The 25848-nt window shown below is 41.5% G+C and overlaps 1 protein-coding gene across 2 annotated transcripts in view; it reads right to left on the bottom strand.

The window, feature by feature from the left end:
• LOC117247589 (putative uncharacterized protein MYH16) overlaps positions 1 to 25848 on the bottom strand; it is an 82618-nt gene that overhangs the window by 37779 nt on the left and 18991 nt on the right. For both annotated transcript variants that reach the window (XM_033612173.2, XM_078163134.1), the window contains exons 2-4: positions 5623 to 5850; positions 2373 to 2477; positions 694 to 780 (exon numbers count right to left, since the gene is read on the bottom strand). In XM_033612173.2, coding sequence (XP_033468064.1) covers positions 694 to 780; positions 2373 to 2477; positions 5623 to 5850 — 420 coding nt within the window. The remainder of the gene's footprint in view (positions 1 to 693; positions 781 to 2372; positions 2478 to 5622; positions 5851 to 25848) is intronic.

Here is a 25848-nt window from a genome sequence, read left to right as displayed (position 1 = left end):
AAGGTTAGACCGATACATTGGTCTTACACTTACATTTAATCAAAAATCAGATTTGGTCCAGTCATTATAGTTTTTTTTCTGATATGAGGAAATCTAATAAAATGCTCAGTTATTGTAGAGTTTATTCAATAAATAGTTCTCTAGCTGTTAAAGGAACTTTTATTGTTACTGTTTTCAATCTGTTTCTTTGTCTAGTTAGCGACCAGCTGGTGTGGACAGTGGAGCATTTAGCAACAACAACAACAAGAGCCAGATATGTTTCTCAGGAGTTTGAGGAGAGCAAGTCAGAGCTAAAAGCAACATGAGGAACATGAACATCAATTTACACTCACGCTGGGACAGATTTAAGATTCCAAATTAATGATAATGTTGCTTCATGTCTGGTGGGTGCATGAAGAAGCAGTCGTTTGCTAACATGTTAGCCGTATCAGCTTAAAAGGCGACATGAGGTCAGTGTTGTGCTTACAGCCTGTTTACACTGCCCCCAAATGGCCAAAACATTTTTTTGCAAGTTTTAGTTAAATTAAAACATGACTTTATAAGCTTTAAAGAACATATAACAGTCTTTCTCTTAAATTCAAAGTTGAATTCACAAGCAGTAAAACACACCATGCACAGTTCAGCTACATCTTGGTTTGATGACCAATAGCATGCAGTGACTAATGTTAGCTAATGTACATAATATGAACTTACATCTTCAGCTTGCATCTGTAGCTTGGTTTTCTCTTTGGTCAGCAGGTTCACCTTCTCCTCTTCGCTCTGCAGGTCCTCGATGGCCTGCTTTTGGGGTGAAACAAGATGTTTGAGCCTGGGCTGCACATGTGTCGCTTAATCACTGATCCACCATAGCATTGCCTCACATCCATCTGTCTGCCACATTGGCTCATGGAATGATAGGAGTTGTTTGGTTGCAAAGAAAATGTCAGAAGTCATCCCCAGTTTGATCTGAATGATCAGAGATTTTCTCTGTCTTTCCATCAGCTGGAAACAAAAGCATACACCAGTGACTCTCTGCATAAACTCACGAAAATAGCTCAAATGCTTTTAAAAAAAATTGATTAATCTTTTTTCATATGCTTCTCTTTGTACTGTAGACTAAATCCAAAATCTAACACATGTTCAACAAATAGAAGGATAATGAGACTTGATACTAAATTGTTCCCACAGATTACACAATGATGCAGACTGCTACTGTGGGTCAAAGCATCTGGGAGAAATTAGTGAACGGGGCCTGTTACTGTTACTCTGCCACAGAGTGTGATGAGGTTGTTGAGGGTAAAGATTTCTAAAGATCTCAAGGCATCTGTTCCATTTTTCAAAGCAGAGAGTGCTGTGTGTCTGATGGGGAGCACATTTATCACGAGTGCCACTTTTGGCAGGCCCACAGGCCATGTGGATCTATTTTCCTGAACTGATGTTTTATTCTCAGTCAAGTCAGCACATGAGGTATTTCTCTATACTCTGATAAATGGTACGAGGCTATCAATATCACTAATAAACAATCACAAATACAGTCAAACAGCATGACATGCTGTCTAAGTACTGGTGTAGTTTACATAGTTTACATTGAGTCTGACATAAATTTTGATGATAGCTGACTCTGTGGTATATCTTAGAGTAGTAAATCCTCAAAGTTTAATCTCGACTTTGGAAATAAATCTAACCTCTGGGTCTACTTAAAGGAATACTTCACCCCGCAAATGATTATTTGTATATCAGTTAATTACCCCATGTTATGTTGATTGGTGAGGAAAACTAGTTTTTCTGGTTTGCCTCTAGTGAATGAAAAAATTGAGAAAATTCTCAATGAATTGAAGTCATAGGGGTCCACGTTTGACAACGGAAAAACTATATGAAAACATCAGTTTACAAACTCTTACACAAATCCTGCAGTATAATCAAAGTGTCATTTATGCATTTGTATGCTCAGTACTTCTCAAACAGACAGCCCGTTCCAACCACAAACTGAACTAAAAGCAAAAATTAAATATATTCTCTCTTGAAAGCCAGACTCCATTGACAAAAACAGCGATTTTACCTTGCTGAACATGGGAGCTGCTGGTCTACCACTGTCTCCATCACTTAGTTTGTTTGCTTTGGCTTTGAAGAGAGTATAGATAAGTTTCACTTTCAACTCTTTTAAAAAAAGCAAGATTTTAGCAAAAATGTGAGCATTTATAAATGGATGCTTTGATATAGTTTTATTATTATTAAACGGCCCCTATGGCAATTCATCGAGAATTTTTTCTCTGTTTTTTGACTTCATTGTTCCCCTTTACTAATTAAATATATATCATGGGGTGATTAATTGATATACAAATGCTCATTTGGGAGGGTTAAGTATTTTTTAACAACACCCATGGTGCTCTTACCTGGCTGAGCTCCACCAGATGGTCTTTCTCCTTCTGGAGCTTCTGCACCGTCTTGTCCCTCTGAAAAAGCTCTTCCGACAGTCTCCTTAACTCACTGTCTGATGACTGAAAGAGAGAGAAAATAGTCATAAGCAAAATTCTCCTTTAAAAAACATTATTCCTGTAACCCATTAGGAAATCCACATTCAGTGTTGACCAAACCAATCATAAAAAAGTATCATGCTAAGTACCACTTATCAGCGTACACAAGATTTTGTTCTAATCTACCTGCTAAAGCCCTTCTTTCTGTGGTTCTGAATGTTTTTCTTACAGGCAAGCAGCCATGTTGGCTTGTGAGTACAGTGGTTTCCATCTGCGGGGTCTGACTTTGCAGCCGGACCGTAAAACAATTATCTTCTTACATGACAGAAACAGACGTCATCATTTGGCCTCTCTCTTCTGGACATCAAAGCCTTACTTGCATGTGAAACCCTGGCTCTTATTGTAGACACGTGTGATAGTTTTAAATCTGTTAGACCACTGGACTGCAAACACATCCCTGCAGATTGCGGCAAAAGATATATTGTGGTGTTAATTGTACGCCTATTCTTTTATCACACGTTTCATATCAGACAAATGGGTGAATTCTGCTCTAAACCTGTGCTGCTTCGGATCAAACACATCACGTCTGCTCAAAATGTCTGTTATGACAGCATACCACAAATATTAGACACGGCCATGTCATTTTTTTTTTTTTTCAAAGCCCTGTGTCAACTTACACAGGTCTGGTCTTGTTGAATCCACTGTAGAGGAGCTCTCTCACACTTAAGGTATCTCTACCACGTGGGAGACCAGTTAAGAAAAAAATCATATTGCCAGAGGTTCTTAAGTTCTTAAAACCACGACCCACATCATATTAATCGCTGCTAATTTGCAGAGGCTAAATCAGCAGCACCCTGCACCACTGAAAACTCTTTATAACAATCCTCCCAGTACAGTACATTCTTGTGGCATTCCTAGACAAAGATAACATCATAATCCTCTGATACACCTCAGTGAAACAGATAAAGGGGTTTGGTGAGGGGCTGTAATGGAGATGTCAGAGCAGCCTCTGCTTGTTAGTGTCTACATAGACGAGACAGAGCTTCAAAAGTACAAGCGGGAATCATCAAACAGGAAGGCACTAAAATATATAACACAGATATAGGTCAAAATGAGACCTGCTCTATAGTATGCAAACCTTTTGTAGTTTCCTTGATAGACATGCCTATCTGTTACTTTGCTAAGAGCTCTGTATGTTCAGTCCTCTCACTCTTTGTTTTCAAATTGCCCCTTTGTCCTTCAGAACAGAGTTACAAGGGGTATTGGTAGAAATCTTTCCCTATGATATGGAACACCCGTCAAGACTCCGATACATCAGCAGTATACTTCGATGGCATGCACATAAACAGACACAAGTATGAACTATGGCAATAATGGTATTATCACTGTGACATTTGCCTTTTATCTGATGGCTATCAATCGATCAAACATCCATCCATCCATTTTCTAACCGCTTATCCTCTTGAGGGTCGTGGGGGGGCTGGAGCCTATCCCAGCTGACATTGGGCGAGAGGCGGGGTACACCCTGGACAGGATGCCAGACTATCACAGGGCTGACACATAGAGACAGCTCACATTCACACCTACGGACAATTTAGAGTCACCAATTAACCTAGCCCCAATCTGCATGTCTTTGGACTGTGGGAGGAAACCGGAGTACCTGGAGAGAACCCAGGCTGACACGGGGAAAACATGCAAACTCCACACAGAGGGGCTCCCACACCCGGGATCGAACCGGGAACCCTCTTGCTGTGAGGCGACAGTGCTAACCACCACACCACCATGTCGCCCATTGATCAAACAAGTCATCATTAAAAAAAAGAGCACTGCTTCATTACCAGGCCACTAGCAGTGCTCTGTAGGCTAACGTTATCAACCCATACTACCCTGCCAGTCTGCACTGATATTAGTGGAGCTGTAACAAGTGAAGCAACTACGGGCGTCATATACCGTCAAGAGGGGCCATGCGACATGGAAGTATGTAAGATTGTGGGCCTGTCATGCATAAATCAGCAATTTCCAAACAAACATTAGCTAGCTAGCTAGTTGGCAACTGAGACATCAGCACAATACAACCTTTTTTGTAGTCCTTGTTATAAGTAAAAGGATCATTGAAACAAGCTCAAACAAAGGCAATAAGATTTTTATCATATTTTTTTAAAATCTTTCTTATGAAGAATATGTAAATAGAAATATGGATATTTTTTTAAAAAACAAAAATTTATGTTGGAGGTTACTTTTTTAAAGAGCTGAGTATTGTTTGCAGGCATTTCTTTCAGGCCGCATACAGCCTTTACCAATAAGCTAGAGCCAGGCCCCCAGGAAAGTTGTTCATCCTCAGATTTTGATAATGGTACTTCAGCAGAAAGTTTCACATCAGGTGCTGCCGTCTTGGTTGTTTTTAAAAAAGCCTTAGTGACACTCCTCTTTACTAAGCTTGGTTTATGATCGCCATCATGTCCCTGACGCAAGGGTGCACAAGCCAACAACGACATCAGAAAGTAATGCACTAAGGCTTCCCAAGTTGTCAGTCATCGTATGAAACATGCCACATATTAGATAAACGGTTGTGATTGGCTCGACCTGGGACAGGTCTGCTGGAAATCTGTCCTAACAGGACGGGGGGCACAGAAGTATCTGCCAGAGCAAATAATACAGGACCTCACAGGTTCATCTGGTTTCCATGCTGCTTAACTACATAAAAGTACATGTGACAAAACAGAGGAAAAGCGGATTGTTGCTGCCACTGGTTTCCCCAATTAGCTACAATATAAATATAAGGAAAAGTTTGACATTTTAGGACATTCACTTAGCACGACAAGCCGAGACAAGCAATCTGATTCCATTATATTGGACAGAAGGCAGCCATCTCTATGGCCAATATCTCCAACACTCGGAAACACACCTAAACAATCTAGATTGATAAATAGCACTAAAGGTAAGGGGAAGAATATTTCTAATTTTGGGGTGAACTATCCCTTTAAACTAAAACTGAACACTTGAAACAGCAAATATGCTGCTGTATTATTTTGGAGTAACTCAAGATCAAGATCAAGATTTCCCTCCAACTTTAATTTATGGTCTTTAATTAACTTGATGTCACAACCCCTCTCAGTGCTGCCACTGAGCCAGGAGGCGATCCTCTGGTGAAGATCATGTAACGTTCTACCTGTTTAGCGTGCTCAGCCACAGTCAGGGTGCTCTCCAGCTCATCCAGGTCTCTCCTGAGGCTACTGCACTCTACCTCCAGCCTATCCCTGTGGAGGGCCAGCTGGGTTGAGCAGGCCTCCTCCTCCTCCAGACGCTCTGACAGGCCTGACAGCTGCCGCTCCAGCTCACGCCGGGCCTTCTCCAGCTGGACGCAGCGCTGCTCAGACGCCTGGGCACTCTCCTGCTCCTGCGGGTGAACAAACACAAAGAGAGTTTGATCTACAACTCTTAACGTCAGTGTTGTATTAGATACAGTATTTCGAGCATATTTCTCTAATTATTTGTCATTTTCATGTACCATATGTCACATTTTGGACTTTTTTTTTGCTAGACATATTATAAATCATTATTCTTCATCAAGATTTTCTGCTGTGTTTTGCTGTGGAAGCCAGTATACCTGCTACAGGTCTAGTTTTTGTTAGATTTTAATAAACAATAGATGGATAAAAGATAATTCCATTTTTAAACCCCCTTTTTTATGATTTACAAATTCCCAATAGAGTAATTTCTCATTGACAAAATTGCAATATTTAACTTGTAAACTTTTTAAAACATTCTACATAAACAGAACAAAACAAATCATGTTGCATTTTACCAAAATGGCTCTAATTTGCTGTATGCTATTACATAATAATATCGCTACGTCAAAAGAAATATTATGATTGTTTCATTGATCGATACACAACTTTAACCAAACAGCAAATATACTGTTGTTTTAGTAAGGAGACAAATAGTTAAAAGAAAGAGAAAAAAGGCTAAGGGATAAAACATTAATATGAAGAGTTTAGTTGAATAAAAGTGGCTGAAACAAAGAAAGTATAGTATCTTACCACCACAAGATGAAAGTTATCTTCCGTCAAGTCAGAAGAAACCTTCCCTTTGTCAAAATGCAGCTGCCTTAATATAGTACAGCTGAGGAGGCAACACAGTGACGTGCTGTACAATGCTGACTTGATAAGCAAGTTCTACCAAACACCAGATGACCTAGTCAACAGCCATCCATAACAGGAGTGAAAAGATCTGATTGCGGCAGCCTGCTCTGGTTCCTGTTACTTTCTTATGGACCAGTCATCATGGGCAAGGCATTTGGAACGAGCTAATAGCATACCCAAATATCTGGGCATTTGTGAAATGATCAGACGACCACATTTCCATCTGCATTTATTTCCATAAAAGCACTTGGTTCGAGTTCTTTCCCTGCCTTTACTGAGACCTCCTCACATCATTTCCATCCTCGTGTTAGGTTATTTGCACCTTTAACACTTTCACCTAGTGATAACTGAACAGATGTTGGCAGGTATCACAAGAAGACATTAATCACAGCTTCAACACAGAAAGTACACGGTATCTTCGGTTTATTCAAACTCACACTCTATTTTCCCACGTTTTTGTGTCTAAGTGACTAATGAGAGAAACAGTTTTTGAAACTGGTCCAGCTCTGAGTGAGAGGGCTGCAGCTGGCAGCAGCTGCGATGTCACCATTCAGGGAATGTGCACACAGTCAATTTACGTCCACTTAAAATGCCTTTTTTCACCACTGACAGGCTCAGATTATTATTTTAAGTGTCTGACAACATCATGTAAAGGACCCCTACAGAGATAGACCTTTTTAAGAATAAGATTGTTTTTGTTTGACCAGAAACATAAACAGAAATAGCATCAACATTAAATAAAGAGTAATTTTATACAAATTTTATACAAAGTCAACATAAACAAAATAAAATTCTTAAAAACTGTCTTGATTTGTATTACCACTGTAACAACAATCACCTACTCTGGTTTGATTGAAATAAACCCTTATTCATTCAGTCTGATGTAAAAATAAGATGACTCTACACGCTAAAATGATTGTTTACTTAAATGGAGTCTGGTAGCTTTGGCGATAGCGATTTCGGGGCTGTTTCTGATTAAACACAAAGGATCTTATTCTTAAACAAAAAGCTCTATCTCTGTTGAGATGCTTCCCATAATGCTGTCAGACAGGTAGTATAACAATCTGAGCCTGTCAGTGGCAAAAACTTAAAGTGGACGTAAATTGGCATTACTGTATTGCTCACTGCAACACCTAAATGATCTGGAGCCATCAATAATGTTATTAAATACACCTGTGTTTCTCCTGTTAGCACCAGTAAAACTGCTATAAGAAGGTTGTGTTAGCATTGCCTTAAGGTTGGTGATAACACTGGAAGTATTTGGCATTTGGATTTTTTTTTTTTTAGCAATGTATGCAAACAACTGCTGTACTACAAACATTGCCTAGTTTTTAGGGTCTATATGTTCCTTAATGTTTGCTAGGGTTAGCACAGCCCAGTCGCCAGAATGCAATGTTGGTGGTGTGCAAACCATGGATATGTTATACTTGTACGTTTCATATGTATCATACCATTGCTTAGGTGACATAGGTCAGATTTGACGTATATGAGCTAATCCTCATCAGGAGACGGAAAGGGTGGTGGATGATGTGACACATAGGGAAGATGGCTACCAGACAACTACTCGAGACCAGTGTTGGGTAAGGGTTACTTTAAAAGTAATCAAAGTACGTTACTGCGTTACTTTCTAAAAAAGTAACAAGTTACTTTACTGCGTTACTCCCTGAGTAAAGTAACTCAATTACTTTAAAAGTACTTCCAACGTTACTCCCTGAGAAAAGTAACTCAAGCACTTTTAAAGTACTTTTGAGCATTCTACATTTCCTGTTGGGCAATGGACCACAGGGCGCCTACATTTTTTTGTCTCCAAAATTAAAGTTATGGACCACTTGCCCTTCACTGAGATCCAATTCATCCCATCACAGCCGTCACTTTGACCAGTAGAAACACAGAATGATCTGCTGCCGTAGACAACTGTATGACAACAACACCCCAGCGTTTTTAATATTTCCTCTAGGGATGTTACCACACAGAGTAAAAGGGGGAAATGATGGTGTGAAACAGCAGAGGCACTTTGTCAACCCGCTGAGTTAACGTTACTGTCATTAGCATCAAGCTAGCAAACAATGGTACATCCTCATGGTCGGACATAAAGTAATAACATTAACAAATAGCGGCGGGGCTTTTACTCACCACAACTGCAGAGGCTCCCAGCTTCATTTGAAACAAACTACATTATAGACGGTCCGTTATTTATTAATCCCTCTGTGTGTTTATATATTTACTTTTTATCCGCTCCGTAAAGTTAACATATCATTTCAAACTCAACACTTGTTTCAAATTAAAAGCCCCTTATAACCTCGGCTAGAGAATCCCTCCATTTTCTAAATAGACTTTTATTGTGAAACATTTGTCAGAACTTCCTGTGGAAGATACAGTAGCTTCATAGTTTACATATGGCGCTTCAAATGTAGCTCTTGCCATCTGCGGACACTTTTAGGTGACTACAACAACATGTCGGCTGGCACGTGACCAGACACAGTTCTGACAGTGACTCAAATAATAGTCAAGTTCACACCGTGAAAGACGACCGGGGATAACTGGTGAGTACCAGCGTGTAGCGTGTACCAGGCATAATGCAAGTCCTGAGTCTGAAATATGTCTGTCAGCGAGTCCTACTCCACCTATTTAGACTCCACCGTAGACAACGGCAGGATTTCTCTGACCACTTAGCGAGCCACAAGCTCCGTGGCTTCTTTCAGACTGATAGGTTTAACGTTATCTGCGTTATTAGAACCAAACAGCCGTTGCTGTTTCGGAGCTGAAGGACCAGCATTCTAAAAGTAACGGAAGTAACTGATGTCTTGTTTGAAAATGTACTTAAGTATTTGGTTACTCAAACAGCAAACTAACGCGTTAGGTTACTCATTACTGCAAAAAGTAATCAAAGTACTCTAACTCTAGCGTTACTTTGTAACGCGTTATACCCAACTCTGCTCGAGACCAACAAAAGTGGATATTTTTTAACAAGAGTTCAGGACATTTCTAGGCAAATTTGTAGTGACCAAACTAAGTATTTAGGCCCGTTTCCACCGCAGGAACTTCGGGGTAATTTTACGGGGCCGGGGCCATTGGTGCGTGTCTCCACCGCAGGAACCACCCCCGAAGGACAGAATTCCGGAACTTTTACAGGGGCTAAACAAGTCCCTGCCTCGGGGTAGGTACTCAGAACGGCCCCGAAAGACTCCTGGCTGGGGCCTGGGGTTTACTTGGTGCTGACTGGATATACTCAAGGAGGGATGTGACGACAACAGAAAGCAACAAAATAGCCGGCATTTTTAAAACTCAGCAGACGAGGGTTAGCTCGGTCATATAGCTTCCGCCGCCATGTAATAAAAACTCACTAAATGGCCTGTGAAAAAATATTTTTTCCAGCGGATATCTTAGTTACAACATGATTGAGCTAGCAAAGCAGTTTTTTGTTGATATGTGTGGTATTTATTCAGTTATGGGAAGTCACGATGTCTAGAAAGCATCAGCTACCAGCAGCATCAAAGCTAACATCAGGACGTCATCTGTTAAAAGCCTCCCGTTGTCGGATACGACATGAAACTACTCCATTTAGCTCAATCATGTTGTAACTAAGACGCTCCACTGTCTCTCAGAATAACTCATACCGCAGCGGTGCCTGGACAGTGTGACGTGTGTGGTTGTGCTGCTGCCGTGGTCCTGCCAGATGCCTCCTGCTGCTGCTGCCATCATTAGTCATTAGTCATACTTCTACTGTTATTATACACATATGACTATTGTCACACAAGTATACTGTCTGATATTAATACATACTTTCAACATATTGTACCACAGTAGCCAGAACTATAACTATAATATTATTACTTTCATTAATGTTGTTGTAAGCTACTGTCATTACCTGCATCTCTCTCTCTCTCTCTCTCTCTCTCTCTCTCTGTCTCATTGTGTCATATGGATTACTGTTAATTTATTATGCTGATCTGTTCTGTACGACATCTATTGCACGTCTGTCCGTCCTGGAAGAGGGATCCCTCCTCAGTTGCTCTTCCTGAGGTTTCTACCGTTTTTTTTTTCCCCGTTAAAGGGGTTTTTTTTGGGGAGTTTTTCCTTATCCGCTGTGAGGGTCTTAAGGACAGAGGGATGTCGTATGCTGTAAAGCCCTGTGAGGCAAATTGTGATTTGTGATATTGGGCTTTATAAATAAAATTGAATTGAATTGAATTGAATCCGCTGGAAAAAATATTTTCTTCATGGGCCATTTAGTGAGTTATTACAGACACCGCTATCGGCTAACGGCGTCCCTACATCCCCCGGCCAAAATGGTCGCGCAATGATTACGTCACATCCAGAGCCGGTAACTTTACAGGAACCTTCCTCTCTCAGTGGAGACACGGCGGTTGAGAGGGCCGAGCAAGAGGACGTTCCTGTAGTAGTTCCTGCCCCCCAAATAGTACCAGGAACTTCTTCAGTGGAAACGGGCCTTTTGAAGCAAAAACATGGTGTTTTATTTTACCCTCAACCAAGGGGTTTTTGTGCCTAAACTTACAACATTGTTGAACAGAAAATTATATTTCGAAATGTGGAAGACACAAGAAGAAACAAATGTAACATATCCGCAGTTTGCAAAAATGTACAACTCCAGCAATTACTCTTGCAATTGAGTTTGGTTAGCAAGTGGTTACACATGTATGGTGTAATTGATTTTCGAAGGAAATATTTTGGAACACAGTATCAAAAAGAAAAGATAATGCACAGGTTAGTGAATGTTCAATTTAAGCTTACCACGTTGAGGCAAACTAGCTTGCCAAGTAGCCTAATGAAAATTGTATGTTTGGCCTTAACACAAACAGAACAAGTTAGCCAACCAAAGTTTCAGATTGTCAGAATAATTTTATCTGTGGTTTATTATTAATACCTCCAAACCTTTAAATGAGGAGTGTCATTATGAGTTGACAAAGTTCTTAGGCTACTTAACTATTCACATTTTTTACCAGGGATTTAAGATTTTTATCTTAGCAAAACTTTTCAGAGCTTGGCTAACGACTCTTTTTTACCTTTACTGCTTGGAAGAGCTGCTAAAAAATAAAGTAACTGTACACCGTCTTGTGAAAGCAAGCAGTAAAGCTCCGTAGAGCTGAGCACCCTCCTCATAAACTTGACAGTGTTTTTCTTCATTTGAGTAGCCAGCTAAGCTAGCTGACTAGCTAACCTTGCTATTTAAACACACTGAGGTGATTACCACGTTTGAAAACACTACATACACAAACAAATGGTTAATACTGTTAACAATATGTACAAAGCTAACTGTGAAAAGTGAAGTTACTAAGGATGGAAAAGCACTGTAATCACAAAGGTAGGAGGCCAAGGTAACATTACTGTAGAACTGACAGGAAGTAAACAGACATGCAGTTTGTAAAGCGGTTATGTCAGATTACATTATGCAAGTAGACAATTGAGGTTTAGCTCTACTGCTACAGTTAGTTTTGAAAAATATACAGTACACTCCACAGTCTGCTACTGTATTTACAAACTAGCATGAGTTACCCACAGCTGCTAATCTGTGCTCCAGTGTGGTGCTATAGCCATCCCAATCCAGTTCTTCAGGCTCCAGTTCTGGTTCAGGATCTGCATGGTTTCCATTGGCCTCCTCAGATTCATCAGAGAGGGAGTGGCAACGCTGATGCCTCACAGACATCATTCCTCCAGGCTATACACTTTCTTGCTTTGCAGACTTCACCTGTTTGGCAATGCAGCAACTTACCCCCAGTTCTGACAATGTTTCCACTCTACTGCAGAGATGCTTATTCACTTCTCTGTCTCCTTCTTTGCATGGCACACAGCTGTTCTTGTTGTTCCAGGTGGGTGTCAGCAATAAGAGCATTAACTCACTGATGGTGCTCCAGTCTGTACTCTCCCATTAACAGCTCTGCTCACCTTTTCTTTTGCTTTCCTCACGCGATTTAATCTGTCAGCCTTCTTTTCCTCTCTGTAAGCCTCTTTTTCTTTTCACTCTTGTGCTCTTCCTCTCCTTTCAATCAACCATTCATCTCATTTTAAGGTGTGCTGGTATGAACATTACTGAAATCCAAAGATTCCTCTGTATATAATTCCAGCCTGCCCACAGCCTTCTACTGCTACTAGTAACTATGCAGGTAGCCACTGCTCGGTCCATTCTTAGACTGTGTTTTACCACGACGACCACGTCTCTTGTTTTCTTTCCTCACTGTAGTCTCCTCCCCCAGAAACAGGTGGCTCTGCGCACTTTCACAGGATCCAAAGGTGTCCCACAGGGATGACGGTTGGTGTAGGATGTCAGGTCAGGAGAAAAGCCTTTAACGTTGTGCTGTTGTACCAAAGAAAAGCAGCCCTCAGCTGTAGCATCAAAGCCACACCACAGAAAGACAAGAAAACAAGGGCAGTATTCCAGAGTCAAAAATGCCTCTCAGTCTACATTATAATTGACATAAATGTCTTGAGCGCCCACGCCCACATGGTCCCCCCACAATGCCACAGCATTCATTGTAGTGAGAACAACGAGGCATACTGTGCTTTAGATACAAGTGTGGATGTTTTTCTTGAATGAAGACCCACAAAGACTAGACTGAGTATTTCCATATCTAGAGTTAACATCAAGCGGGGTCACAAGATGGCATGATGATTAAGGTAGGGTGGAGCTTAATAATCTCATGGGAAATTTGGCCATTGCAATAGAAAATAGTAAATAAAAACAGAATATAAATGCATCCTAGCTGAGCAAATAGTTATTTGAACATTCATATTTTACTTGTACTTTGAATTCTAGAACATAGGCTAGATTTGATGAAAATAATGTGTAACTTGACTGTGAAAGTTCAGTAGCTAGTAATTGCTTAATAGTAATATATCTTGACAGGTTATTCAGGTTAACTTGGAAACTGCAGTTCTGTTTTTTGGTTTGTCTGCTTTACCATTTTTACATGGTCTTCATACTGTAGGTACATAGCGTTTGCTCAGATGTCATGATGTAGATGTCCCACTTTTCATCATTTGGGAAGTCTCCCCATTCCCTTAATAATATTAAATAAAAACATCTAGACTCAAGGTCCCCTCACTACCATTTCAGCTTGTTCTCATTCCCAGGATGTTTCATACCACTGCTTTGTCACAGTGCTCGGCGTGTGAATATGCACTGACTACTCAGTGCATATTAAGTACTGTAGATAAACTGAGGGGATAGAAACACTCTCTTAAAATGTTTCATGAAGGTTTCCTTCTTGGGACATCTACAAAGTTAATGTTTGGGCTATTCCTTTAGTTTTTCCTTTTTATTAGGACTTTTAGTGCTTTCTTACTGACATGATGACTAAGCACTTTGACAAGTAATGCAAAGTTAATAACAGCAACTTCACACAGACGCTGTGGTTTAGAGGCCCTCTGAGCCCTTGGGCCCCTGGGCTTGAGCCTGGTAGGCCTGTTTGGTAATACACCCATGTATGTCTTTGGCATCTGCATAAGAGGCACTGGGTTTTTAACTAACTCCACTGTAAAACCAGTTACATAGATTACTGAGAGCAATTGACGTAGTATAAAGAGAGAGAAAGTCTGGGTGGGGTGGGAGTGAGGAGAGGTGGATGGGTCAAATAAAAACGGACTTTCATCCAAGAGACTGCACTTCATGTAGAGTGTGAAACCAAAAGTCAATAATGTTTTAAAGGCCCTACAAGGAACTTTCATTTTGAGTTGATTTTGGCGACCCTGTGGACAAAAGCGATAGTGTTTTGCCGGAATGAAGCCTACATTTCCCATGAGCTCTAGCACGTATTGTCATAAAGACGCTTACCTGGCTCGCGCATGTGTTTGTTTTGGGGATGAATGAAACAACAAGACGGGAAAACTTTGCCCCCGCTCCTATCGGGGATCCTAGCTCACCTCTGCCGTGGCAGGCTGGTACCTGTCGTCGGCCCGAATGAGGTATTCCAGCCCCGCGGCCCCTGCTCTCCTCATGGGAGCGCGGGGTGAATCTGCGCAACCTGCAGCCTCTGTGTGTGGCTCCCTGGACAGCTAACGCCGTGGACCTGCCGGCTCCAGCCAGGATTGGGCTGGTAACTGCTAGATCACTAGCGAACAAAACGTTTATCCTGAAGGATTTCCTGACTTCCCGAGGATTGGATTTTCTCTGTGTGACTGAGACGTGGCTGACTGTTGGTGAATCCAGTGCTTTCACAGAACTTTTACCCAATGATTGCTGCTATTTTAACTCACCGCGGACTTCGGGTTGAGGAGGAGGAATAGCGACTATTTTTAAGAGTCACTATAAATGTAAGCAGCTAGGTAAGATGACGTGTGCCGTCTGAGTGCCGTAAATCCTTTCGTCCTGGAAGCGACCTGGGGCGGACCCGGAGAGAGTTTCCTAAAGGTATGGATATACACTATATAGAAATAGCTTATTTTCACACCGATGGTCTCATTTGCTGTTGTAGGTCACGCACGGACATCAGCAGAAACGAGAGACTTTTGCATATCCAGTTAAAAGTTCCTTGTAGCGGCTTTAACATAACATTTTGTTTCTTACGTACAGTCATTACCATTACATAGCGTCACTAAGATGCTGAGGGGTGTGAAAATTCTTTAGTATTTGATGACAGGTTGACCGTTTTCAGGAGTTTTCAACCACATCTCATGGCCTTCATCATGACTGTACAGATGTGACTAGCCTGAGTGTCAGACTGAAGCTCCCAGAACCTTCAGTCTGACATTGCCTCCATTGAAGGCGATTTACAAGGGGGAGGGAATTTGATTTTTCCCTAACCAATCAGTAGAGATCAACAACTCACCCAGAATCTGACGTCATTAGTATCCATGCCTCGGGGGTGCCGAAAACAAGCGAGCATTGCCCGTTTAAAATGTCTCCGTCATCGTGCACACCCAGCTGCATCGCCGTTAAATCCAGTTTAGCAGCTTCCTTAATTTGGTCCTCCATTAACGCGAGTAGTGGCGAAATACCTCGATAGCATCGTTAATGTGGTCTGTAGGATCTGTAGCGGTCGCCATTGTTGCTATCCTCACCAGTTACCCACCGGCATACAGCTTGACATCAGCGTGGCGCTGATTGGCTAATCACTAGACCCGCCCCCACCCCCGGCGTTCATTGGTCCATCCATCGTTTGGACGAGATAAATCGCAAATTCATTGCAGTATGCCAGACCAGTAATGCAAGCCTACTCAGTTGAGTGGGCGGGGTCTATGGTCTGGAACCAGGCTAAGATGTGACCGCAGTATGACAACTGACATGAGAAGGAATAAGCAAATAAACTCCATCTGCTGATGAAGACCATGACATGTGACTGAAAGCTCCATAAATATTGAGTAAGTGGACCTTGAATCAACATTGCTGACTAAAATATAGGCAATATATATCCGTAAAGAGTGTATAGGAAACCTAACCTGGAAATCCAGATGCCCTGCCCCTAGCAAATTCAAATTTGCTCTGCACGGGGATGTGGCCCCGACGAGCAGAGCCTGCTGAATTGCCATCGGACCACTCAGATCAGTCTATCTGACAGAGGCGGGCTCTGGGCGGGCATATCATGATGAAGACAGCACTGCGCCGTAGGAGTCGAAAAGTAAACAGCCAAGATGGCAGCTGCCGAAGGACTGCGTCCATTCACTTTAGCTTTGGAAGATATGCTAAGCCAACTACACCTATCTTTTTCCTTGAGAGAGGAATAGAAGACTAGAAGCCTTCACTTCCAGGCAGTGGCGATTGCTCTAAGACTGCAAGGGAAGCTCAGCTTCCCCTAAATAAGTGGTCAAATATGTACTGTTGTGTTTACATTTCATTGACTAAATATGAGCTAGAACGCGTTCAACTTTTGTTCAGAATCAGCTACTTATCACAGGTCACTGACGCGACTTTCTTCTCATTCATTCCCATAGCGTCACAGTGCATTAAACAGTGGAAGCTCAGCGTCCAAAGACTTCAGTGGGGAAGCATAGAGTGGGTTGTTCCACTGCAGCGAAACTAGACAGTCATTGGATGAATGCTCGGTTTTGTCCCGCCCATTGGACGCTCAGCGTCTCTGGGGGTCTATGGGGCAGTGGGCTGGCCTCAGCTGGCCTGGACGCTGGGCTTCTGCATGATGAGTGGATGATCTGTCTGAGGCTGAATCCCTTTTTGATTGACAGCGAAATGAGCAAATCAGCGATCTTGAAATATAAACCACCACCGGAGCATTTTTCAAGTTTCATTCCGCTGTTCTGAGTTGATCTGGAGACTTTTCCAATCCTCTTAGTGACTTTTTCTTTGTTAAAAACGACTAGCGACAAATCTAGCATCTTTTCTGGTGTTAATGGAGACTGTACTCGTGTTTGGAGACTCTGACTTCTGTCGCTCTGCAGTTACTGTCCCCAACGAGCAGCGGGTGCTGCTGTGAGCCGCTCCACCGTCCCAAAGCACTCACAGGCGGTCACACTAGCCTCGCGCAGCAGCCCCAGAGGGTAGAATTTACGTATAAATAAACAGACACATTTTATGATGTAGGCCGAAAATGAGCTTCCCCTCCTTGAAAGACCAGCAGCTGCCACTGCTCCCAGGAAGGATGTTTTTGCTGTTTTGCCGATGGGATACGTCAAAAGCATAATATATCAGTTAGCCCCACTGGTCGGCAAACCAATAGGGCTTACTGCAATGAATGCGTCACCTTGTTTTTTGCTCTGATTGGCCATCGTGCTATCCAACTGCGTGCGGCGACATTTAATATTCCTCAGTTAGTGCTGCCCCTTGGGTAGGAAGGGTGTATCAGTGAGGTCCAGACTCAAAATCTTTCTAGATTTGAGTCTGGATTTCCAGGCTATAGGAAACCTATAAGTATTGGATATGTAAAAACTGTACATCTGTTCAGAATACTGAGTCTACAGAGAGCCATGTATTTGCATTTTATAGAGTCTAGACATGTGTAGATGTGTACTTTGAAATCTAACCACCTTTGTGATATATATTTACTTTATTATTTTTATATGCACAGAATGTTCATATTTCAGAACGTGGTAGCCATCCACTTTATCAGAAACTGCAGGCAGAGAGGTCAGTTGTGGCTAAAAATGGCGACCAACATGCAAATGAAATGAAGTGAAAATGAGAAAACTACATTTTGTATAAGAGGTACTCATTGGACCAATACAAATTCCAGCATATTCATCTGATAGCAATAATGGTTCTCACTGTAAACCAAAGGCTGTGGAAACACAACCATATATGACCTTTCTAAAGTACATAAAGCTAGAATAACACGGAATCTAAAACTGCCCAAAAGTGGACACAGTTATATAAGCAAGGATAAGCACTCTGCCAGTGCCACTAAGCCATGGAAGACATCCAGCCACCCAAAAGAAAAACATGAAAACAACTGATTTCTTAGAATTTTTTTCTTGACAATGTGGTCTGGGTTCTTGTGTGGCGAGGCAGCACAGAGAGATCTGTTCATGTAACTCCCACTTGAGCTGGAGAAGCCAGAGACACTGAGCTGCCTCTCCAGACACCACTCATGTCCAACACCAACACTCATATCTGGCATGAAGGCTTCCAGTGAGTCAGATACACATTCAAATACTTAACAGATTTTCATAATACCAACTCCAAGGCCTGCAACCAAGAAACACCACAAAGGTTCCTGTTTACATTGCTGTCCAAAGTCATATTCATTAATTCACCAAAAGATCTGAATTGCACTTGATACTGATTACAGAGTTTTAGGGTAAAGTAAGGACATAGTTACTGTAGATGAAAGCATTACAGGGAAAGCCCTCCAGTTACACACATGATATTTGATTATGTTTGGCTGCTCTTTGCCAAATGCAGCCAATATTCTGAATGTCAAAGTAGCTCTATGAGGTAGAAAGCCTGCCATTTAATTGCCAGCTGCCTTTTGACATAAAGGCTAGATGAGTGATAACACCGGAGGGAGGACGAGGTTGCGGTTTCAGCTGCCGGATGCTTTTAATCTAACAGGAAGATATTTCTGATGGAGTCTTGTTAAAAACTAAAAAAAAAACATGACTGAGAGTCTGCAGCCAGTTCAGTACACAAGTATGCAGTCCAAAAAGCAGGTAAAAGTATCCAAAATGAGTTAAAGAAACACAAGAATGGTCCAAAAACCACAAAGACTTACAGCTGGAATGCTTTCTGTAACAGGAAAGATAAGCTGGCACAGACAAAAGGGAGAACACAGACTAAATACACCAGGGAGAAAAGTGATAATGAGGAACATGAGACAGCAGAGCTGATGAAGAACAGGTGAAACATATCAGGGCGGGGCACACAATCGCACAGGTGGGAAAACACACAAGGCAGGAAGTAAAACCAGAAATGATACATGAATAAAACAGGAATAAAACAGGAAACCCAAAACAAAATCCTCTTGATACACTAAATACAGGGGTGGAAATACAAGACTGAAAATGAAGACAGATAAACTAATATAAACAACTAACAAATATGACACCAAATAGCCCTGGCCAAAGTCTCTGGATGGGAAACCTTTGGTCCCGGCATTCATGTGGATGCCACATGACGTGGTCCACCCACCCAAACACCATTACAGGCCAAGCACCCCCTCTCATGGCAACAGCGCTCTCTGATACAGTGATGAGGAACATGACAAAGAGCTTGAGGCATCAACCTGGCCTCCAATCTGATCGAGCATTCGTGCAACCCTAAAGGGACCCTTGATCCACAGTGGGGCCTCCTTGGATCAGACTTGGCTCTGACCTGTTGAGACATGGACATAGGATCTCTGAGGATGTCTTGTAGTGTCTTGCATCAGGGTTATGGTAAGAGGATCCTTTGCATCCTGTGGGTTGTGATGTAGAATACCAGCATGCCCCACAGATGCTCGTCAGTTTGGGATCTGCGGAATTTGGAGGCCAGGTTGATACCTTGAGCTCTTTGTCACTTTTGTTAGGTCATTCCTAAGCAGTTTTTGTGGTGTGGCATGTTGTCGCCATGAACAGGGGTACTTGGTCTGAGTCCAGTGGCATCCACATGAATGCCAGGACCAAAGGTATTCCAGCAGAACAGTGTACTGTTATCAATGTTATTAACATCACCAGCCAGTGGTTTTAATTTTTTGGCTGATCGGTATAGGAGAGTATACACACTTCGTCTTTGGTAACCTACCCATTTACCTAGTGGTACACCCACCTCAACAACTGCCATTACACCGCTGCATGTGAGTCATTAGTCCCCTAAGTCATCACTTGTTTACCATGAACCACAATCTTTTTCTGGCATGGCTAAAAACATAAAATAAGGTACTCCATGCACCATCTGAGCAATAAAGCTTCTTCTTTAATGACAGAGAAAAATTCTACGCCCAAAGCAGAGTACAGGAGACTATAAAAATTTGGATAGTTCAAACCTCAGATCTAGCCATCTGTAGATTCCCATTACCCATGCAGACTTTCACCTGAAACTCACCTCAAAGTTTATTTCTGCTGATCAATTTGTTCATACATTCATTTGCTTCTTTTTTCTTGCCTATGAACATCAAATCAGTCTTTCAGTCCCTAGCCTTTCCTCTACCTCCCCTCTCCACCCTCATCCATCTCTCCCTGCCAGTCTTTTGTCCAATAGTTTGCCTTGGGCCCCAGAAACTTCAGAGCCAGGTCCAGACTGAAAGTTTTTCCACATGCAGAACTGGGGCATCTGGATAGCTCTGCAGGAACACTCCACATTTATTTCCCATTAGCAGTAATTGAGGGGTAAATAGTGGACATTTCTCTGTTTATATCTATTTGTACCAACGATGGTTGAAACAATGGGAGAAGCAAAAATAACACTTCTTCCACCCTTTTTTTCTTGTAGTGGTATTCCCCTAATTATTTTCATTGTGTTGTTATTGGTGTTTTGCACTGCACTTGTGAGGAGTTAATCACAAGGACTGGGTGGTACTGTCACATCTTTTTCCTCTGCTTTTTGAGTTTTCCCTTGGTGGCACTTTTTAGCCATGCTAGGAGATGGCAATGTCACTCGGTCAGTCATCACTTTGGTCCAGACTGATATATTTTTACAACTATTGTATGGATTGCCATTCATTGTTTGCAGACATTCATGGTCCCTCAAAAATTACTGACTACTATAAAATGGACTGCCATGATGGTGCCCAGAGAATGACTTTGGGGATCTGTATTTTCCTCTAGCGCCACCATTAGGTTAACTTTAAAAATATATTTTTTTTTAATGTGTCAACAACTTTAGAGTGCCCCAGGAATGAGTCCTAAAACCTGAAAATTAGTTTGCATTTTAGCACTCCAGGGTCCCTTGAAGTCAATGGGGTTTTTTGAAAGAGTTTTTGGTTAGATGCCTGAAATAAGGTCTGTCGTTAACACAAGCTTAAGAGACTTTTTACATTTTGTTCTATGACATAAAAACATCAATAAATACCCCACTCCTGAATTTCAAAGTCCTTCTGTATATTTAAAAAAAAAAAAAAAAAAAAAGGTGGTTGTTAATAAGTGGCTAAATGAGACTACAGAACGTCATCATGCCAAACACAACTTTACAGCCATGTTGTGGTGGCGATGTTAAAGGATAACTTCGGTATTTTTCAACCTGGGCCCTATTTCCCCATGTGTATGTGTGTGTATGATTCATAGGTACAACTTGTTATAAAACTGGTTCAGTATTGAGGGAGGCGGATGCAGCCGGGAGCCGCGAAACAAGCTAAAACGGTAACAGGGGCAAATGCGTCCCATATAAGTTTGCGCATTAAAAGTGCTTTTTTTCGCCACTGACCGGTTCAGATCACCAGTGCTATCTCTGTAAATAGCATACTAAACGTTTCCCTTACCCTTCACTTGTTCTGGGCTGTGACATCATCTCGCGAGAGCTTTGCTTGTTGCCGGAAGAAAACACAGGAGCCATGCAGAGCACCGCTCCGAGTGGCGCTGGTTGTCCCGGAGTACAGCTGAGAGTTTTACTGCATCGATTGAAAACAATCGTTATCCGTATTGCAAGAACAGGATGTCGCACAACACCCCGTACAGCTTTCATAGGCTGCCTTTGTCGGACGGTGAGATGCTGAAGTTGTGGCTAGTTGTGCTACAAATGGATGCTAACACTCCTCTCCAGACACTGCGCCTTGCAGACCATCGGGTCTGCAGTGCTCACTTCTCCCAAGATGACTACTGCCAGCCGAAGAAGAGAAGACATCCAATCCTGAAACACCTCTTCCTCAAGAAAATGGCTGTCCCACGAGTAGAGAGAGCTACAGACACAGTGGAGCAAAGCTCTTGCGAGATGACGTCACACACAGCCCAGAGGTAAGGGAAACGTTTACTATGCTATTTAGAGATAACACTGGTGATCTGAACCGGTCAGTGGCGAAAAAAAGCACTTTTAATGCGCAAACTTATACGGGACGCATTTGTCCCCGTTACCGTTTTAGCTCGTTTCGCGGCTCCCGGCTGCATCTGCCTCCCTCAATACTGAACCAATTTTAGAACGAGTTGTACCTATGAATCATACACACACATACACATGGGGAAATAGGGCCCAGGTTGAAAAATACCAAAGTTATCCTTTAAGTCATGTGACCACAGTGTAGTTTGCTTACAGCCTAATGTTAGCTTTTTCATTCTGGCAATTGAATTTACGCTTCAGAAATCAAAGAAGTTGTGTTTATTTACGAAGATTATCTTGTTGAACAAAACATGTAAATATCATAAACCTTTGTTTACCACAGAGCTTATTTTCAGCAAAAATCCAAAATCCATGGGAAAATCCCATTGGCTTTTCATCAAGGTAACCAGGGCGATGTTAACTTTCATGTTGGCCTACAAAAAAAACCATCCCTGCAGCATTGTATTGGATGTAACTAAGGTGAACTTTTGACTTTTCATCCAGCGCCATCATCAGGTCAAAATTTATATTTGCCCAATAACTTTGGTTTATGGTCTGTTACAAATCCCATGAACGGTTAATCATATTCTCATCTGTTTTGTTTTTTTTGTATTGTTTTTTTTGCCATTTCACTAATTCTCCTGTCGTTTTAGATTTCTCCTCTCCCTCCAGCCATGCCTCCCCCCATTCCCTTCACCTGGCCTTGCATGCCTTCTTTGCTTTCCTCATCAAATTAAATAGATAAATTAAGTGTGTTTGTGTGTTGAATCATGAATCAATGGATGCAGAGTTACTTTATTTACAATTAAGAAATATAGGCTTGTTTGAGATGAGCTGGGCCCAGATGGACGACATGACAGTGAAGACTTTTGGAAAAACTTCTTGATGATACCCTGGTGGCTGACGTATCTAATTAACCATAGTTCCAAATCCTCTTCTGGAATTACAAAGTTGGATCATGAGATGCTTCTGGTTAACCAGACAGCTACAGATCTACACACACAAGATGCTTGGTACAATATTTTTTAAATGTTTTCACTGCATGGTTTGGATCACTTTATCTTAATATCATAGACTGAGAGCAGCAAAGTGGAAACATATTTCTTTCTCTTGTTTTGGAAAAGATAATTTGGAGAAATCAATTACTTTTCCTATATTTAAAAACAGTAAATGTCAAAAGAATGCCAGTCTGTCAGGACAGCGCTGACGGCAGTGGCGCATTAAGGTTGATTAAGAAGCCGGAATTCATCGTAACCCTGATGAAAGATGTGTGAGGTGTCCTTTCAGCCTCAGCACACAACGGGATAATGAGGAACGGGACAAAACTTCCCCTGGAAAACTGGAAGGCTTCCCACAGGCAGCAGCAGCACTAAATAGCTCTGACAAGGGGTCACATTTCTCACTGCAGTCAAATCAGAAGGGCTGCGAGGTATGAACTATGCTGGCTGATCTGTCTCCTCCACAAATTAACTTCATCATTTATGGTTGGCTAATCTAAGCAGTGAAGAAAAGAAACAGTTTGAGTCAGAGCACACCTGGTGATTTTTTTTTGTAAGGGGTAATAAAAAAGTGGTTATTGTTATCACTTTACCTCCACTGAAATAAAAGGCTACTAAAGAAGTATATGGAACAGTGAGGGTTGTAGAAGTAAAACAGATTTGCAGTGATCTTATACCCACTTTCTAGACTGACTTGTTGTGATGTTAGTAAGTAAAAAGTGTAGATTTAGTGATTTACTACCACTCTGATAAAAAGAACTGACAGTGCAGACAATACTTGCTAGAGGTCAACATATCACACATGAATTTGTCATATCCAGACAACAGTAAAATGCGAGTGACGAGCTGCAGTCCAAACCTTTACGATGCGTTCCATCAAAGCCGTCTAAGGAGTCTGCTAAGGCACTCAGCACCAGTAATGACCAAATCCCATGGGCAACCCTGGAGAGCTTTCCACAAACTTTGGCCACAGCACGTGCTGCTCCACACTCTAAATCCTCTGCCTCCACGCCAAAATGTGACACTGACTCACTTTTGGAAAATAAAACAATCAGCAAAATGATGGCTATCATCATCATCAACACAGATTTTATCTTGTCTTCACTCCAAGGGTCATGATGTGCTTTTAAAAGAACAGAATATAATTTCTGCAAAAAGGGACATAGGGTGGTTTGGATGCTGTTCTCTGTTCTGAGAACAGACACACTAGAGCAGAAGACGGATGTACATTTAAGCAGTAAAGTCAGTTGTTTCTTTATGTTGGATGGTGTCATAAATATATGGTTTTACATAAAAAAAAATAAGGATCGTGTTATTTTACATTTTTCTTTGAGCATTGAAAGAATATGTAACAAAGTACTTTAAGCTTAAAAGGTCAATTTCCCAACATGCAGACCTATCTTGTGAAAATCTGATCATGAAAATATCATTATATGGCCTACATTCCACACTGAGGTCATGTGATGAGACCTGAGTCACACCTATTTGCTATATGAAGACCATTACCTGCGGTTTAAAGCATTAGCATTAATAATGCTATTATATACATTTTTCTTTTGTCAAGAATTCCCACTGATGCAGACAAACCAGCAATGCTGATTTTAAGCCTCTCAATACTTTGTGCCTTTACTAACCTGTCTGTGGCACTCATCCCTGAGCCCTTCTGTTCAAGTGAAGGTGTTAATCTTTAGAAACTGGTCATAAATATAGTTTCATTTTTGAGTAAGGCTTAGTATTTTCCTTAAACATCTGAACACTGTGGTATCTGGCAAATATACATTGAATAGTACTTTAAAACTGCATTAATTGATTTAATGTGGTCTCTCGAGTGCAATGAAAAAAGCTATAAACACCATATTGATGCATTATCACCTTATAAAGTTGTGGAAAGTGTGAGCAAGTTTTCTATTAGCATATAGGCCTATAGCAGACACAAAGCAACCTTAGCATTCATTTAGAATTCTGTTTGTGGACGCTGCATAAATGTAAGCCCAATATTTACTCTCCCCCTTTAGCTCTTTTTTGATCTCCACTACTATCTAAGGAAAATAGCTGACTCCTAATGGAGCTCTGTGCAAAATTGAGAGTGTATGAGTTGTCTTGAAATGGTTCTCAACATGAAGGTGGCTACTAGCAACTGGTGCTAAATCCATAAACAATGCAAAACAGCAGCACCAGTGCTGACTGAGCAAACATTTAGTTTCCACATAGCTCTGTGTACATCATGGGTGTATTACAAGATGTGGATACAACATTTGTAGTGGAGCTCTGTTCATTCCTATGAAAGTTGCTCAGTGGCACATGAAACCAAAATCTCTCTATGTCCGTGGTATGAAATTACCTGGATGATCGGTGCTGCTTCCACGTCATTGGGCCCATAGAGTAGGTGCACTAGAAACTTAGAGCCTCCGAGCACAGCTGAGTGCAGCCAAGCGGTCAACTTTGCCAGCCAAGCAGCTGACTTCCAATAGCGCGCCGCTAACTTGCGTGGGGATAAAATAATTTGATTTTGTGGCTGTTTTAGACCTTCCAAAAGTTATAGAACCGACTCCACTTTATCTTTATATAGCAAATAGGTTTTGCTACCATACTGATGCTATTAAAGCTGCTTTCACATCACCATGTGGCCTACCTGCACAAGCATTACCCAAAAAATCAAAGTGGCTGCTACCACTTCATTCCACAGCTGTGATGACAGGCAGGGGCAAACTGTATCAAAACAACAGAAATCGTTCAAATTACCAAAGATTCTTACAAATTTGGACAATTTACAAATTATCTGAAGTTTGGTTGAAATGTTGTCCCAGGCCCAGTTTTTCCTCTGGTTGTCCTTGTAAGTTGCTAGCGCCATTAATCTGGGTATTCAGACACCAACATTATCAGCCCTACTGATAAAACTAAACTTACTA

The sequence above is a fragment of the Epinephelus lanceolatus genome, chromosome 21, assembly GCF_041903045.1.
Source record: "Epinephelus lanceolatus isolate andai-2023 chromosome 21, ASM4190304v1, whole genome shotgun sequence".
Lineage (NCBI taxonomy): Eukaryota > Metazoa > Chordata > Actinopteri > Perciformes > Serranidae > Epinephelus > Epinephelus lanceolatus.
The sequence above is the reverse complement of the archived record's forward strand: the minus strand, read 5'-3'. Positions and strand labels throughout refer to the sequence as shown.